This window comes from Microtus ochrogaster, unplaced genomic scaffold, assembly GCF_000317375.1.
Source record: "Microtus ochrogaster isolate Prairie Vole_2 unplaced genomic scaffold, MicOch1.0 UNK26, whole genome shotgun sequence".
NCBI lineage: Eukaryota > Metazoa > Chordata > Mammalia > Rodentia > Cricetidae > Microtus > Microtus ochrogaster.
The window spans coordinates 1,896,523-1,913,499 of record NW_004949124.1 but is presented as its reverse complement, the minus strand read 5'-3'; the positions used below and the strand labels follow the sequence as shown (position 1 = coordinate 1,913,499).

General features: G+C 47.9%; 1 protein-coding gene across 1 annotated transcript in view; it reads right to left on the bottom strand.

Moving 5' to 3' along the window:
• The window catches only part of Galnt14 (polypeptide N-acetylgalactosaminyltransferase 14), a 223,687-nt gene extending 214,427 nt beyond the window's left edge, over window positions 1-9,260 (bottom strand). The window contains exon 1 of the mRNA XM_026789697.1: window positions 8,627-9,260. Within this exon, the coding sequence (XP_026645498.1) occupies window positions 8,627-8,755 (129 nt within the window). The 5' untranslated portion in view covers window positions 8,756-9,260. The remainder of the gene's footprint in view (window positions 1-8,626) is intronic.
• Window positions 9,261-16,977: the final 7,717 nt, after the last annotated feature.

The following is a 16,977-nucleotide window of genomic DNA, read 5'->3' as shown; positions in this document are numbered from 1 at the left end:
GAGAGAGAGAGAGAGAGAGAGAGAGAGAGAGAGAGAGAGAGAGAATTCATACATTCTTTATTATCCCAAAGGGTTCTTTCTTAATCAGTTCATCATCTGAAGACTCAGAGACTGATTTATCTTTTGGTTAGTCTAGCATTTCTGGTAAAATAATTAAAAGATAAGTAGTAGGGGCTAGGGAATAAATTGCTTACTTCACAAGCACGAGGACCTGAGTTTGGATCCCTAGAACCTACGTGAAAAGCCAGGCACTGCAGCAGGCCCTTGTAAGCTCAACACTGGGGAGATAGAAACAGAAAACTCCCTGGGGGCTTGCTGGCCTGCTAGTCTAGCTGGACCTGGTTTCCAAGAGGAAGATGGAGAACAATTAAGAAAGATACACTGTTGTCCACCTCTGGCCTCCACACACACACACGCACTCATAGACCACACACACACACACACCACTCATGCACACACACAAATTATGTATAGCCATAGGCTCTCCTTTCAGAGTTGTTTGCAACTAACCAGAATTGGATCTTACTGCAGGTGGGATGATAGGGCATCATCTATGCTATGGTGTGCTGTTCCCAGTTCCCAGTTGAAGCAAGTGAGCCATGAGGAGAAAATGCTGAGTTAGTCCTGGCACTACCAAAGGTAGAAAAAGACACCCTGGTTGCCTTGTGTGTAAGTAAAAACCATACCTGATTTTGACCAAGCTCTGAGGTGGGCCAGAATGTATCACCTGGCTCTCATGTGCACCTGAAGCTGCAAAAGGAGCAAACTCACCACCTAGGTCAGGATAGCTCAGGCATTGGGAAGAGCCCACTGCCAGCTGCAGAGGCATAGGACACATCTCGCTCACTTCCCCAAACAGATGGTCAGACCATCATTCTGGGTCTCTGGAGTAGGTGTGCAGAAGCCATGGCAGGGTTCATATTCTCCCCCTAAGAGCAGAGCTGAGGAATTGTCCCCGCTTTCTAATTCAGATTATTTTCCAAAAACACATCGGGGACTTTTGCGACACTTTGGATGAGCGACAGACACGTCTGCGAACATTAGAACTCAAACAAAGACACATAAAACCTGTCTCTGCAAAACTGCTTCCTGGGAGCCTGATGAAGGTAAGATTCCTGGAAATCTGGCATGGCGGGGTGTAGCAGAGAGAGCAGGGTGGGGAGAAATCTTGAGCTTTAGGCATTGGCAGGCAGCAGGCTTATTCTATCCCTGCTTGGTTTACAAATGACCTCTGAGGAACCGAAGAAGCTGAGTGCTTTGGAGGGTCAGGCATCCCTGAAGAATGACACTCTCTGGACAGACAGAGAAGCATTCATTTGACTTCCAGGTGTAAGTCTGTGCTTCCAAGGAAGGGAGGGTGAAATTGGACTGCTGGTTTTTGTTTTGAAAAATGCCAGGCCCTGTTGAGAAGTAGGTTGTAAAGTCCCATCCTCCGCAGGCTAACTCAGAGATGTCCCTAGTGCACAGACTCCTGGGTCCTGAGACAGGGCTTCCTGCCTGCACCTGGGTAAAGAGAGCCAGGAAAGCAAAAGCAAATCAGGATATGGACAGACACTTGGTTTTGAGGACCAGACAAATGGGCTTTGCAAAAGTCTCTGGGTCATGGATCAGAGTGGGCCAAAAATGAACAGGGGAAAATTTCTCACAAAGGTGATGAAATAATATCACAGGGGTTAAACTTTTTAAATACATGAAGTGCAGTTTTAAAAATTTAAAGGCTTATTCTAGAAAGTAAAGGCAAGCTATTTCCTAAGATTTCAACCTGCTTTTACAGTTTTTGCAAGCCTGCTGCAGGAGCACCCTGGTACCCTGCTTCAAGAACAGCCTCTGCAGGGAAGCTGGTACAGCACCTTGCATGGGCACCTACACAGCAAATAAGCGAGCAGACCTGCATCTGATAACAGGCCGGCTCTGGTGATGCCAGGGCCCAAATCCTCTGGACAGAATCCAAGGTGCACATACCGAATGTCACTAGATTAATGGTGGCCTTCTGTAAAATCCATAACTCTTTTTTTGATTGGAGAAATTAACTACTGAATGAGAAATAAAACAGTGCTGTGTAGTTAAGGTGCTGTTGGTATGCAAATACAACAGAAAGACAAGCTACGTTCTAATCGCGTCTGCTGTATTTCTAGAACATTCTGAGACATTTACATAGGCTGGAGGCACTTTACTCGAAGACTTTATATTTCTAATACCTCCTTCAAAAATCACCCCCCGGCCTGAAACTCTTGCTTAACTCTTGCTTTTATTGAGTCTTTGGACTAAATTTAGATTTTTGGAAATAAGAGACAAAAAAATTTGCTCCTTTTTTTAAAAAAAAATCTGTCAGTTATTATATAATTTTCCAAATGGCAAACAAATGACAGGAGAGAAGAGAAATGAACACACCTTTTTTTTAAGTGATATAGTATTTATAATTAAAATACAGTTTGAATAAAACATCAAATTTGTCATATGGTTTTTCAATTAGAAATTAGAGATTTGATGAATAATTTTGGTGGGGGTACATAGCCAGCATTAAAATAAAATCAATATGGAAAAAGTCAAGTTTAAAGATATCTTTACTCGAGCTTTTAATAGAGCCATCCTTTCTTATGTGTGCTTGCGTGTGCATGAGTATAGAACCCTAGGTCAACCTCAGATGTCATTTCTCAGGAACTACCCACGTTGTTTTTATAAAGGTGTGTGTGTGTGTGTGTGTGTGTGTGTGTGTGTGTGTGTGTGTATTACATGCATGTTTATGTAAGAGTGTGCACATATATATGCATACACGTGGAAGCCAAAGGTAGACACCAGGTATCCTCCACAGTCACCCTCCACCTTAGCTATCAAGACAGGCTCCATTGCTGAGGCCCAAGCTCAGCGGCTTGGCGAGACTACCTGGACAGTGAGAGCCGAGGATCTATCTCTGCTTCCTACGATCTGGGATTACAGATGCTCACTCCACAGCTGACGTGTTCTGTTTTAGCTAAACGCTGATGAGGCAAGCTCGGGTCCTCACGCTAGTGCAGCAAGCACTTCACCATCAGAGCCAGCTCTCTAACCCCAGGCTTGTTCTTGAGACAAGGTCTTTCACCGGCCGAGAACTCAGTGACTGATTCGGTCGGGAATCCTGCCTCTGCCTCAGCGGAGCTGGGATTACAAGCGCACACTACAATGCCTGACTTTTCATGTGGGTGTTGGGCATAGAACTCTGGTCCTCACGCTTGAGCCACAAGTAGGCGAGCGATTTACTGAGTTGCCAACCCATCTCCTACAACCATGCCTTTCAAGAAACCAAGAAAAAGATCCAATTACTTTATTTAACCAGGACCGCAGCGCACCTCGTCCTTGTTCACTTCTCTCAGGCTGTGACACTAAGAAGAGGGTTCCAGCAGGCCTGCTGTGAAGACATCATCACTGGGAGAATGTGGACATTTCATAACACAGTGATGAAGGGAGAACAAGCAAGCCTATGACCAAACAGAGTCTAATAGTTGGGCAGTCTCTGGGCCAGGAGCTCTTTCTCATAGAGACTTCATTCTCTCTCTCTCTCTCTCTCTCTTTTTTTTTTTTTTTTTTTTTTTTTTTGCTTTTTCGAGACAGGGTTTCTCTGTGGTTTTGGAGCCTGTCCTGGAACTAGCTCTGTAGACCAGGCTGGTCTCGAACTCACAGAGATCCGCCTGCCTCTGCCTCCCAAGTGCTGGGATTAAAGGCGTGCGCCACCACCGCCTGGCTCAACGTGACTGAAGAAGCAGAGGAAGGAAGTCCACTGTTCTTTAGAAATAAACAGATGCTCACCACCACGCTGATACTGGAGCTTTTAAAAGATATCCCAAAGGGAAGGTCTCTGCATATCTCAGAAGCAAGGTCTCTGCCTACGCGTTCAGTCCTGTTTCCTGGTCCTAGGTCTCTGCCAAGGGCAAGGCAAACAACCTGGAATCTCTCTTCTCTGGGGTGAGCCACATAATACTAGGACTCCACTTTCCCCAAAGCAAGCCATCAAACCTCAAAAGATTAATCTAACACATTCTGTGTGTTTTGCGATGGCAATAAAGAAATTCTCTGACCTACCTTGTCTGATAGCAGATCTAAGCCCTTCTTTCCATAAGGCAGTCCTGCCCACACCCCGGAGGGAAGAATGCTGCTCAGATAGGTTTAAAGAATCTAAACAGTCTTTGCTGCTTCCCCACCCCCCACCCCTCTCTTCCAGTGCTAGGTCCTCTGTAGCCATCTACTCTTCGCCAGATCTACGATGTCTTTGACAATACACGCTGAGCCTTTGGGTCTTCAATCTGAAAGCTTCCATGGCATTTAAAACTATAATCAAATGGATCTGTTTTGCTTTCCTCTTGTTAACTTGCCTTTTGCTTTAGGGGTGTGGACCACAAGGAGGAAAGACATCATTCCACCCCTATGCTGGAAAGAAGCCTCAGCAAGAGGAAGTTTCCCCTACACTTCCGCATATCCTGGCAAAGGCTTCCCCCAGATTGCATAATTGCTTCCTACAAATGCCTAGTGTATTGAACTCATCCAAAACCTGAGTTTTCCCCCCATGTTAGACAACTGCACCAACTTGTCAAGAAAGCAACCTCAGGCTAAAGGATACTACTTGATGGGTAAAGCTCCTATTCCTAAAACCCACATGAAAGCAGGCCATAATCGACAACCCAAGTCTGAAATCCCAGGGCTCCTACAGCAAGAAGAGAAGTAGAGACGGGAGAAAGCCGTGACCCTCTGACCCCAGATAGTCTGGCCTATACAGCAGAAAAACAGCAAAGGAAACCCGGCTCAAACAATACAGCTGTCAAGGACCACATCCAAGACTAATCTCTGAATGACTCACACACCCAAACATCATGCTTGCACACACACACAAAAACACACACCCCCAAACCTGCTTGCACATAGACATAAACACACACACACACACACACACATCTAAAAATGCTTATGCATACCCCCAAACACGCTAACACAAACCCCAAAAAATGCTTACACACACTTACACACACACACACACACACACACACACACACACACACACTTGGAAACTCCCCACAGGCAGTGAAGCTCTAGAAAGTAGATGAGGAGCTCACATTGTACACACTCCCAACCTTGAATCACCCTCAAGTGGAGAGTTAATTTAGCAGCGAGGAAGAAAGATGAGGTGAGTGGACCCCAGAACATTGCTCATCCTGTTTTTGTCCTGATGCTGTTCTTGAAAAGCCTTTTTATCTCCATCCCAATACCATCATTTAGTCTCATCTTCAAAAGAAAGTATTGTCTCAGCTGGGCGGTGGTGGCGCACGCCTGTAATCCCAGCACTCGGGAGGCAGAGGCAGGCGGATCTCTGTGAGTTCGAGGCCAGCCTGGTCTACCAAGGGAGTTCCAGGACAGGCTCCAAAGCTACAGAGAAACCCTGTCTCGAAAAACCAAAAAAAAAAAAAAAAAAAAAAAAAAAAAAAAAGTATTGTCTCCCTTGTTGGGAAGACTAAATGAGCCTGTATGGGAAGTGGAGTCTGTGCATAGGAAAAGCACAGCATTGGGGTGACTACTTCCTGTGCACAAAGGTCCACGCTGACTTAGTTACAATCACACTTGTGAATAAGAGGACACATTTGGCCATGTTCACACAAAGCAACAAAACCACAGACTTGGCATTCCTCATCTGTTTCTCAAGGGCTGCTTTATAGTCACATGACACGTTTACAGAGGTACTAATCCTAGAACCTGCCCCCAGATCAACAAAATCATAATCTCCACAATCAACTCAAGAACTTCTCGACCAGTCAAGTTCTCCAAGCAATTCTAACATGCAATCAAGTCGGGGGCGAATACTATGTTCCTTTAGATACATCACACAAAGTTTCTGTTCATACCAATCACAGGACATAAAGCTGTTCTGGTCCCATCTTTCCTGGGATACACGCTGTGAGAGGATAATTTTATGTCAACTTGACACAAACTGAAGTCACCTGAGGGGAGGGAACCTCAGGTGGGAAAATGCCTTCAGAAGATGGGGCTTTAGCAAGACTGCAGGGCATTTTTTTAATCGGTGTTTAATGAGCTCAACCCATTGTGGGTGATGCCATCCCTGGGCTGCGGGTCCTGGGTTCTATAAGAAAGCAGGCTGGGTAAGGCACATGAAGCAAGCCGCGCTCCTGCAAGACCTCAGCATCAGCTCCTGGCTCCAGCTTCCCGCCCTTTCTGAGTTCCTGTCCTGACTTCTTCAGTGATGAAAGTGATGGGGAAGTGTGAGCCAAATAACCCCTTCCTCCCCGGTTAGATTTTAGTCACAGTGCTTCTTCACAGCAATAGTGACCCTTATTAAGTCACACACTAAGACTCATAGGAATGTTCATCCATAAACACATGCAAAAATACACGCAAGACATATATGCAGACACACATAAAAGTGAAAATGGGTTGTAGAAGGAAGCTAACCAAAAAGATGGAAAGGGTACACCTGATAATAAAATGTGCCAAATTTCGAGACCTAAAGAATAATTGAGACTTTTAGAAGGAGGTACAAAATGAGGAGCGGGTAAAATGTTCAGACAAAGAGCAGGCTTCTTGGAAGACTCCTGATATGAGACCATTCATCACTTATGATTCTACATCAGCAAGGAACTCCTCAGAGCTTGCTCTCCCGCAACATGCACGCACATACATGCACACACACACACACACACAATCATAGGTCAATGACAGATCCATCGGAGCTGCACCCAAAACTAGCACAGTACCTGATCTCTAGCTGCCTGCTATCACTAAATGTGTGTTGAGCACAGACCAGGATAAAAGGTGATAAACGAGTAAAAACAACGAACACCCCCATAGGAAAAGAGTGCTTGTCCCAGATCCCTGGGGCAAAACTAAGAATAAGTCAGCTTAAGGTAATGAGATTCAGCACAAAACAGAGAAAGTTCGTGTCCCTGCAGGCATCATTAACTGCATCACACAGAGCAGAACCACCTAGGGAAAAAGAGAAAAAGCCCTGCAGATCCGTGGTCAGGGTCTGCATCAGTGAGAAAATAGATCCTGCACTACAAAGGCTGCCTGATGGACAGGCCAATGGAAGGCATAGCTTCCCTGTTTAACCCCCTTCATAGACCCTAAAGTCCGGTGGGCCTCCCTAACCAGACCCATACAAGCTGTCCCTCTCTTGGTGCCCCTCCTTCATAGGCATTAGGCTGTCTTGTTCTTTTCAACCTGACTTAATCTGAACCTGGGATGCCCTCTGTCTACTGGCCGCTACTCCATCCTTCTCAATTTAGTCATTGTGTCCTCTCTAAAAAGCCCAGGTTCTCATGACATCCAATGCAGGGAACCCACTTGGCTGTCAATCCTGTGTGTCCTGGACCATGGGTAAGTAAAACCACCTAGGAGCAAACCCTGACCTCTGAATCCCATGCCACCTCACACATATATACGAGCTAACTAAATGCTTGTTTTGATCAACTAACATTGGCAAGTTGCCAAAAAACAAGCGCCGGTGTACTTGGTTAAAAGGGCGTCCATAGGATCCAACTGGGAAAATTCTGAATGTGGAGGTCTGCGTTCAAAACCAAAATGATCTAAGTAAGACAAAATATTTAAAGACTCTTGACCTGTTTCCCCATCTATGAAATAAGAACAATATTCGACAACTACTTATGAAGAAAGCACCCACTATGCACTCAGCACACAGTAGGCCCTCCTTACTATACTAAGAGATGAGAGCCCCTCCCACTCAACACACTGGTGTTCATTAATCTTCCTCCTTCGGACCACAAGCCCCTTCAAGGCCTTCTCCCACCCCTACAGAGCGCCTTGGACTCATAAGGGTTGTTTAGCTGCCAGCAAATTCCCCCAGAGGCCTTGCTCTGTTTCACCTGTTCAAGGCTGTGGAAAAGGACAAGGGCTCTTAATCTCAAGAGTGAACCTGTAGGGGGAACCTTCCACTCCTCTGGGTTGCGCTGCTGGACAAGAGTTAGAAAGGCCACTTGGGTTCCTATTTCCCCAACTCCCCGCCCATAGGAAGGTTTCTGTTCTTAGTGGCTCATTCCTGGTGTTCGGAAGGCAATCAACTTCCAACACAGCTAAAGGGCTGGGGAACAGGTTACAGAGTCAGGAGCTACCAAGCCAGGCTGGGTGGGCAGGGAAGGCTGGGGAGGCTACAGTGAGCTTGCTGGTGTTGCTCACGTGCACAGCGCACCCGGGTCATCAGCCTCCTCCTCTGGGGCCTGGCAGCAGAGAAAAGGAGGTTCGCACATCCACCAGACTTCGCATGGGTTCCAGCATGGCCCACCCAGTCAACCTCCAGCGACCCTCCAGCGGCACCCACAGACCGCCAGTCACAGGGTGGGTGGTCCGCAACGCCACCTCGGCCACCGGACTGCTACTTAAGTTGGGAGCCCCGCTGGGTCCACGAGCGCGCGCCCACCACTCGCGCCCCACTGCCACTTATACACACCAAGGAACTGCGCCCGGAGCTTCTTAAATTCCTCAAGCACCTCCTCATAGTCGCATCCCGCGCCAGTTACCTACTCGCGGCACCCAGACTCCCCCACATGCTTTGGAACCCTCAAACCCCGCGCATAGACCTCGCGCCCTCCCACAGGGCAGTGCCCCGAGCCCTGCGCGCCACCAAACGGCATACCTTGGGGGTCTGCACTTCGGGTCCCACCGGCACCTCCAACTTCCTCTTGGTGACCCAGAAGAACAACAGCACGGTGATCCAGAGCACCCCGAAGATGGGCAGTGCCAGGCGGCGAGTCAGGCGCCGCATGGTCCCCTCTGCCTGTTCCTCTCGGCGGCGACGCGTCCCTGGGGCACCCCCCGGCGGTCAGGGGCGGCGGGGCACGAGTCGCCGAGCGCCTCTCTCTAAGAGAAAAGCTTCTCCGGGGATCCCGATGTTGGGTTGTGGGATCCTGCCCCTCCCGCTTCAGAGAGAAGCCACAGCCGGGGACCAAGCGGTGAGGGGCGCCGGAGACTCGAGACGCGGCCGGGAAGGGACGAGGGGCAGCTCAGTAGGGCGCCCGCTCCAGCCGGAGAGCCGCGGTGACCGCCGAGATGCTGCTGCGCGCCGTGACTGCCTTTGCCCGCCGCCGCCGCGAGGGAAACCGCCTGGAGCAGTCGGGAAGGTAGAACCCGAGGCTCTGCCCGGCACCCCAGGAGGAGCACGAGGAGGAGGGAGCGCGGAGGGAGGGCGGGCCCGACAGACAGACTGACTCCGAGCAAGAGCTGGGCGGGAGGGAACCCGGCTCTGAGAGGGGGCGCTACCGCCTCCCGCCGACCGAGGAGCACCGAGCGATTGAGGGACCTTGGATGCAGCTCTCCGGACCGTCCCGGGCTAGAACCCTGCGGGGCGGGATGGGGCGGGGTGGGGCGGGGACGGGTTACGGGAATGCTAGCTACTCCCGCTGCAAGCTGGTACTTAAGGTTCGCACCAACCCGCGCCAGGTGAGGCACTGCCTGGGAGGAGTTCCCGATCCATGCAGGGCGCTGCATGTGGCACTCCCATTAGGATCCCCTAACCCGCAGCCAACATTGGGATAGTGGGGCTGACCCAGATGCCGCCTCAAGTCCAGGCTCACTTGCTTGACCATTCAGGGCCAAGGTCAAGTTCAGTCATCTCCCTAGGGCATTTCTTTGCCTTTGAGCAGGTGCCTGGCAACTTTCTCTGCTTAATGGAAAACTGAGCCGGTCTAAATTTAACTTGAAAGATGTCCTTTTAAAAATTAAGGCAAGATTATCTCCCTGAGGAGTTTTCTCTCCTTGTAAAGTATCGGGACTTGCTGGAGAAGGGACCTAAAGTTAGGACAACTACAAGAAGCAGCGAGAAAATGACCGTGGGCGTGGGAACACCAGGTACACGGGAGTATCTTTCAAAATTCCTCTCCCAAAGGCTTTTAAGGAATATGCCCTCCAGCCACAGACTAAAGTCGTTTCGATTTAGAGACAGGAAAGATTCTGAATCCAGTTTCTGCATAGGCCTCAGGTAGGCTGGAATTCTAGCCCTATCTGTAAATTAGGAAATGGTTCCTAACACAGTCTACCACACCAACAGTGCCAATCACAACTGCATCCCATCCCATCCCTTCCCTACTGGAGTCTGCGTTTTAAAACGGATGTGAACACTGAATGCCAGGTATCTATCTGTCTGACCTGAGAGTTCAGAGGGAAAAGGTGCGCAAGTTTTGCACAGTCTGGGGGAGCAGTGGAAACAAGCCACGCTGCCGTTGCCTTAGAGGAAGGCTGGCTCCCAGTTTCTTCCGGTGAGAATGGCACAGCAAGCTGTCCAGCCGCGTCCTCCCTGCATCTTCCTTCACAGAGCTAGAGCGTGGCATCCGGGCAGCGCCCACACCTGAGTGCAGGTAAGAAAGGTGCCAGTCAGCTCTCCAGACGCCAGAACTCCTCCCCTGGTGCTATGAAGCCCTCAAGACACACGCTCAGTAACAGAGGAAGCCCCACGAAACCACCAGTATTTGGTACCTTGTCTTTCAGCCATAAGGCAGCCATGCCCAAAAGCCATGGAAGAGTCCTGGAGGAAAGGGGCTGGGGGTAAGAAATCTGGGGTTGGGCTGTGGAAATCAAACAGCCAGAAAAAGCTTGCCAGCCCATTGCTAAATGCGATTGGGTTTGCTGAGCACCGCAGACCCCGGCTGACTGCTGACATGTCCCACACTTGTCTTTGTTGGACTCCTAGCCTCTGAAAGGTTGGGTCTACTCTCTGCTTGATGCTTCAGTCGGGCAAAGGCCCCTGGGTAAATAACTGCGTAGGAGGGGTGGGAATGGTAAAAAAACAAACAAACAAAAAAAACAACAACAAAAAAAAAAAAAAACACCCACTCCTACAGCTTTCGGAGCTCCACGGATCCTTTCCAGGAGCCTCACCCTAGGCCCCTGGTCCCTGGCCTACAACGGGTTCTGTGTCAGCTCTGCAGGGGACCCCACCCCCCACCTCCAGGCAAGTGCCAGAGCATCAGCGCTGCGCCGGAGTCCATTGCTCAGCGCTTTGTGATGCTGCCTCTGAGTACCAGATGGCAGACACTTACACAACACCACCGCCAAGCTCTTGAGATGGTGCAGCCCCACACTGCCTGCTGCTGAAGGGCTTCTTTCAGACTGGTCGGCATATGGGGAAGCCAAGGCCCTGGGGTGAGACGATTCCACACCAAGGCCTGTGATACGGGGGAGACTGGAGATTTTCTTCTAAATCTCACAAATCGTTATTGTTTTGTCTCCCTCTCACATGGAGAAGAGTCCCTGGGCCTCGGAAGATTTCCAAAGAATCCAGTTTTGCTAAGTGTCATCACCTGACCCAACCAAAAGACATATTGGTCTAGGTTTTCAGGCCAGTCAGGGTCATTACAGTTGGTATTATAGGTAAGTCTTCTAAAATTTCTGGAGCCAGATGAATCTCCATGCAGATCCCAGCACTGTAGATCTCTTCTGGGATCCAACATATCTAGAAGTCCCCCAAGCTTGGATAGATCGTTAAAACTGTTCAATAATCAGGATAGAGGGTGTGGCAATGGCTCGGTCTGTGAAATGTTTGCTTTGCAAACACAAGGTGCTAGTCCCATTGGCAGAACTCACTTGATAAAGAAACTGTACTCTCGCAAAGCCAGAGCTGAGGAGGCAGACAGGCAGGTCCCTAAGGTTCATAACGAGCTACCCTAGTTTGCCTGGCGAGTTCCAGGCCTGTGAGAAACCCTAGCTTAAAAATACAAGATGGATGATACTTGAGAATAAGATTCAAGGTTATCTATCCTCCGGGCCCCACGCACGTCTGCACATCCACGCACAAATACGCATGTGCACCAGCCTAAATAATATAGTGCCCTGGTCATCCCACAGGGGACATTAACTATATCATTGGTGACCAATCCAATGCAGTTCTCTCATAATCAATATGGGGAGAAAAAGCTTCAAGCAAAAGATTTTGGCAGGAAATGAAGAAGAAAAAAAAAGTCTGCTCTGAATTAGGACTCTCATTTAGCCTAAATAGATCTACCTCCTGGTTACGATTCTTTAGCCAGTCCATTCCTCTAGGTTCCAATTTTGCCCCCATGTAACATGACATTCTCGCCAAGCACCCGTCAGCTCACACATTTACGGGTCTAACCTTTCTTTTCCCCTGGGCCTGGACTCTTTATACCACTCCCGTCATTGGTAGGTTCGGTAGAAGCTGTTCTCTCCTCACAGGCAAAGACATTAGAGAGCAAATTGGGTACTGGAGCAGATGTGAGTCATTCATGTTAGTATAAAAACTACGGAATAAAACCCATTATGGCCCCAGAAAGCTGTGTAAAGCAGCATATGGAGCAAATGTAAGCTGGAAACAGGAGGAAGCTGTGAAGTCCGATGCATATGCTCCCCGGCGGCGCTTGCTGTGGGCTTTCCCACTTTGCTTTCGTTCCTTTTAGCTGTCGGCTTGCCACTCTCCTTCAGCTCACTGCACAGGCAGCAAGCACCCTTTGTTTCTTTCAGATCACAGTCCTCATGTCCCTCCTCCCTGCCCACCAGGAGTTTTCGGGGGGTGTGCGTGTGTGTTCTTGCCCGTGTGACTCTATGCATATCTTGCCATCTGAACACTCACTAGATCTGTCACCACCCATGCGGCGCCTCCATGGCCAGCCTCATACATTTTGACCAACTGGGGCGAGGTGGTTTTCCATGGAGGAGTTTGCCTGTTCTAGACCAGGGGGGAAAGGTGGACGGGGGGCTAGGCAGATGGTGGCACAGGAAGATGAGAGGCTTACATGCTGTTCCAGCCCTGGCAGGGTTCCCTGGCCGAAAAAAAAAAAGTGATAGGGAAGAATTCAAAGATGTCTGTCTTTATTCCACAGCCCTACAGGCGCAAGTCTTTGAGTCAACCCCTGCAGTGGGCCCTGTTCAAGTTTTAGCTGTAAATAATGCATCAATCCCCCACCGTCTCTGCGTTCTTGTTTCTTCTCTCTACCGTAGATCCTGTCAAAATCACATGTCCTGGGTCTCCTACCAGGGCTTTTTCTGCAGTGAGCAATGGCGTCGTCTGGGCTGAGTGTAAAGGAGAAGGAGCTGTTATCAACCCCACGCCCACCCTTTCAGCCACATTGGTACGTTTTCGTCAGAGGGATGAAGTCGGATGGCTGGTCCTCTCATCTTTGGTGACTACATGGGCTTCTCTATCTCGGGGTTCAGGCACCTGGCAGTCACCTTATTTAATAATCGATATCTATTAAACATTTTACTTTATGATCCCATACCTCAGCCCTTCCCTCCACCTTTTTTATTTTCTCTTGCACTACTGTATAATTTGTTTCCTTGAAAGGGATTTAGAGTTTTGCATTTCAAAAGCCTGTTTTTTTTTTCATTATTTTGAAATACCCCCAAAACTTTCTTTGTTCCTTATCCAAATGCCAAGTATAAAATTTACTATTGCTACAATGATAGGTCTTGGCTGATTGTAGAAACTGATTTGCTTGTCGATGATGGTGGCCCCTCCCCCACGTTTTGCATAGAAAATGCAGTGTTCTCCCTGGTATGAAAGAGTGACTTGGCTTAATGAAAAAGAAAGAAAGAAAAATAGAAGACAAACCCTTAACTCAAATAACTAGTGGGGATTCTGACAGAGAGGAGCAGAGTCTGAGGAGTAGGGGAACCCAATGACAGTTGTCATGCCCTGGATCCCACCTGCTTTATACATGATAGTCATCTTTATTGGAGGACCTCAGCTTGAGGACCTCAGCCTACAGCTAAGTCTTAGGAGTAACTAAGCCCTCTCAAAACTGCCAGGAACTTTAAAGAGGTGCCAAGCATACCCTAAGGGTGTATAGCCACAAAATCAAGACACCCACCAGAGGCCAAGAGCACATTTGATATGGAGTCACTAGCTGAGTTCCTTATCCAATGCCTCAGTTTGCTTGAGTTCCTTGTGCTCATCTTTTCTTTGGCACAGTTGTCAACAATGTCCCCTTTCATGTTCGAGACATTTCTGGTATAGATATTAAATGGATAATAATTTTAAAAATTGGTGTTTCTAAAAGGAAGATGGCTTAAAACATGGTTCCTTGCTCTTCAAATTGATATATATTAGAGAGATAGAGAAGCCCTAAATAGTCACACAGGATTATTTTGACAATATGGACAAATCAAGCAGGCTTTGCATAAGGTAACCATGTGGCACATAGCATGACGTCAGTGTATTTTCTGGTCCCATGCACCTTTCTAAAGATGGTTCACCCACATGGCAGCTCACTGATCCTGGAAAGCACCTGGATCCCTTCGGAGGAGCAGGAGCTCCAGAGCCCAGGCTCCACATGAGTGGATGGAGTGAGAGGAAGCCGAGGAATAGTGGTGTAAGCATGATGAAACCAGAAGTAGGGAGCATTGGGGGGGGGGGCGGCATGGTTATCACAGCAACAGGGAATGTGGGGGTCCATGGAAGTGATTACCTGCACCTGGTCACCACCAACACAAATCAACTGCGACCATCGCTTTTCAGATGAGCAACAGAAACAGATGCCTAGACAGTAATGTGAAGTCATGCAGTCTCCCGGAGGATCTTAATGGTGGGTAGCTCACTCAATAACCCCTCCCCTTACCGAAAAACAAAAGACAAAAATAATGGGTAGAGTAAACAGAACAGATATGTAATCAGGATCTAGCTTGCTGTTTGCCAGTTTGTAAACGCAGATGTTCCTGGACACCTTGGAGACTTAGCTAGGAAAAGGGGGAAAATTAACCAGAATCATAGGTCTAACAAGGACCTTGGACATCATTTAGTTCAGCACTCTTCACTGTGTACTTAAAGAAATTGTAGCCCCTAAAATCTGAATGATCAGCCAGCAGCAAGACAATGTGTTGGTGATCAAACCTGGAGTATCCCTATACACCATGTTCCAAAGGGACATTCTTCCCAGAGGAACAGGGAGCCGAGACATGTCTGGGAATGGAGATGGGGAAGACACTGAACTCAGAAGATTCCAGATAATCCACAAAGCAACAAAGACTCTGAGCGGTTTGCTCAGGGGGCTAAAAATAAAAGCCTCCCCCCAGCTCTGTCAGAAAATATAAGCTGGCAATTGGAACAAAAGCCTAAGCATTAAAGCTCTGGTCCCTCCTCGTGTCTCTGTTGGGTGACAGTAGGACTCCTAAATAGAGGTACCTTGGTCCAACTGAAAATTAGCTACATCCCAACAGGAAGACCATTTTTAGAGCCATGCTCTGCACCTGTCTTCCATTTCACTTGCTAAGTGCAGTACAAATATTAATTAAACATAGATTATTTGAAAAGTGCTCTTAGCATTTGAACTTAACTGCGCTTTGTCAGAAACGATATTAATATCATCCCCCTGTTGTAGTTTTCTCTGTGCAATTTACTTCACACATCCCCTGGCTATTTCACCTTTTGTGTCATCATTTTCATGAGGCAAGCGAAAATAATATTTCTCTTGTGCACAAAAGAGCCAAATCCCCTTCTCTGGCTTGAGCCGACAAAGGCCAGTTTGAACGATAATGGAAAAGGATCCTGATGTACAGTCCAAGCCCGAATCCTCAGGGAAAAATAATGCATCTCTTTGGGGGGAAAATCGCTTATACTTATGAGGTAGGATTTTCAATTTATAAAGGTTTTCCATTTCTTTTGATTGCCAGGATAACTGCATTCCAGAAAGGTTAGCCTTCTCCTGTATTAAGACAGAACTGCCTCTCAGCTCTGGGATGCAGACTCAGAAATGGTGAGTGACAAGCGTCTCTCTCCTTGCGCTGGACCACCAGCCTGGGGGATTTTCAAGCAGTGCTGATCAGAGGGCTAAAATCCATTACCCAGAGAGATGGGAATGTTCCTCTCACTGATTCCTTCCGCCATCTTTGCTTCCAGGCCTGAATTCCAAATTGATTTCCTTAATAACTATTAAAGATCTTTTTAATTAAACCAGGCATCCTCTTCCTTGGCAAACTTTTCTTGATGACATCTCTGGTTAATTAAAGGTTTAAGCTGAAAAGACGTATTACATAAGAACAAGGGAAGCTGCTTTATGGCATGCCCGTGAAGGATCCTGCTGACTCCTGCAGAGGAAACCCAGCTCTGCCTAGGAGTTGTTCATCTTGCCTTTCCAGGCAAGCAAGGCCCCCAGGAAGTGTTAATGATAAAGGTGTCTGGGTTGGGTGAGGCAGGTTTTCTCTTTCCTGTATTTCTGTTTCTCCCTTTTGACTTGCCTGGTAAGTGTTCCTCAAGTGTTTCTCACTAAAAGCATCACTCGTTGCCATCCCAACTCACTGATGCTGACAAAACGTTTTTACCTTTTCATCCAAAATTCCTGAGGTAGTCAATACATTTGCAATAAGGGAAGAGAGAATTTCCACCCATCGATGAATTGCAACCACCTCTACAAGAGAACATGCCAGTTATTCATAAAAAAAATAAAATAAAAAAATAATTTGGGATGTGTATGTGTGTATTTATTCATTAGTAAATTGCCCTGATTCGTTCACTTCCTCACTCCTAGGCTCCTATTTTGAAATGGCACAAGGATATAAAGTATAGAGAGTCACTGAAAAGCAAAGTTTTTCTTCATACAAGGTTAGAGAGCTCTTAAGGTAGGAATTTCACCTATGAGCTTATCTTTCTGCCTCGGAGATTTGAAACAAAAGATTTCAAACCTAGATGTCTGTGGAAATTAGGGAATTCTTCTGTTAAAAAGTCACTCATTTCTGCCTCACCTGCCCTCATCTTACCTTTCTCCACCTCACCTGCCAGCATCTCACCTGCTCTCACATCACCTGCCTGCACCTCACCTGCCTGCACCTCACCTGCTCTCACATCACCTGCCCCCACATCACCTGCCTGCACCTCACCTGCCCACACCTCACCTGCCTGCACCTCACCTGCCCACACATCACCTGCCTGCACCTCACCTGCCCTCATCTTACCTTTCTCCACCTCACCTGCCAGCATCTCACCTGCCTGCACCTCACCTGCCTGCACCTCACCTGCTCTCACATCACCTGCCCCCACATCAC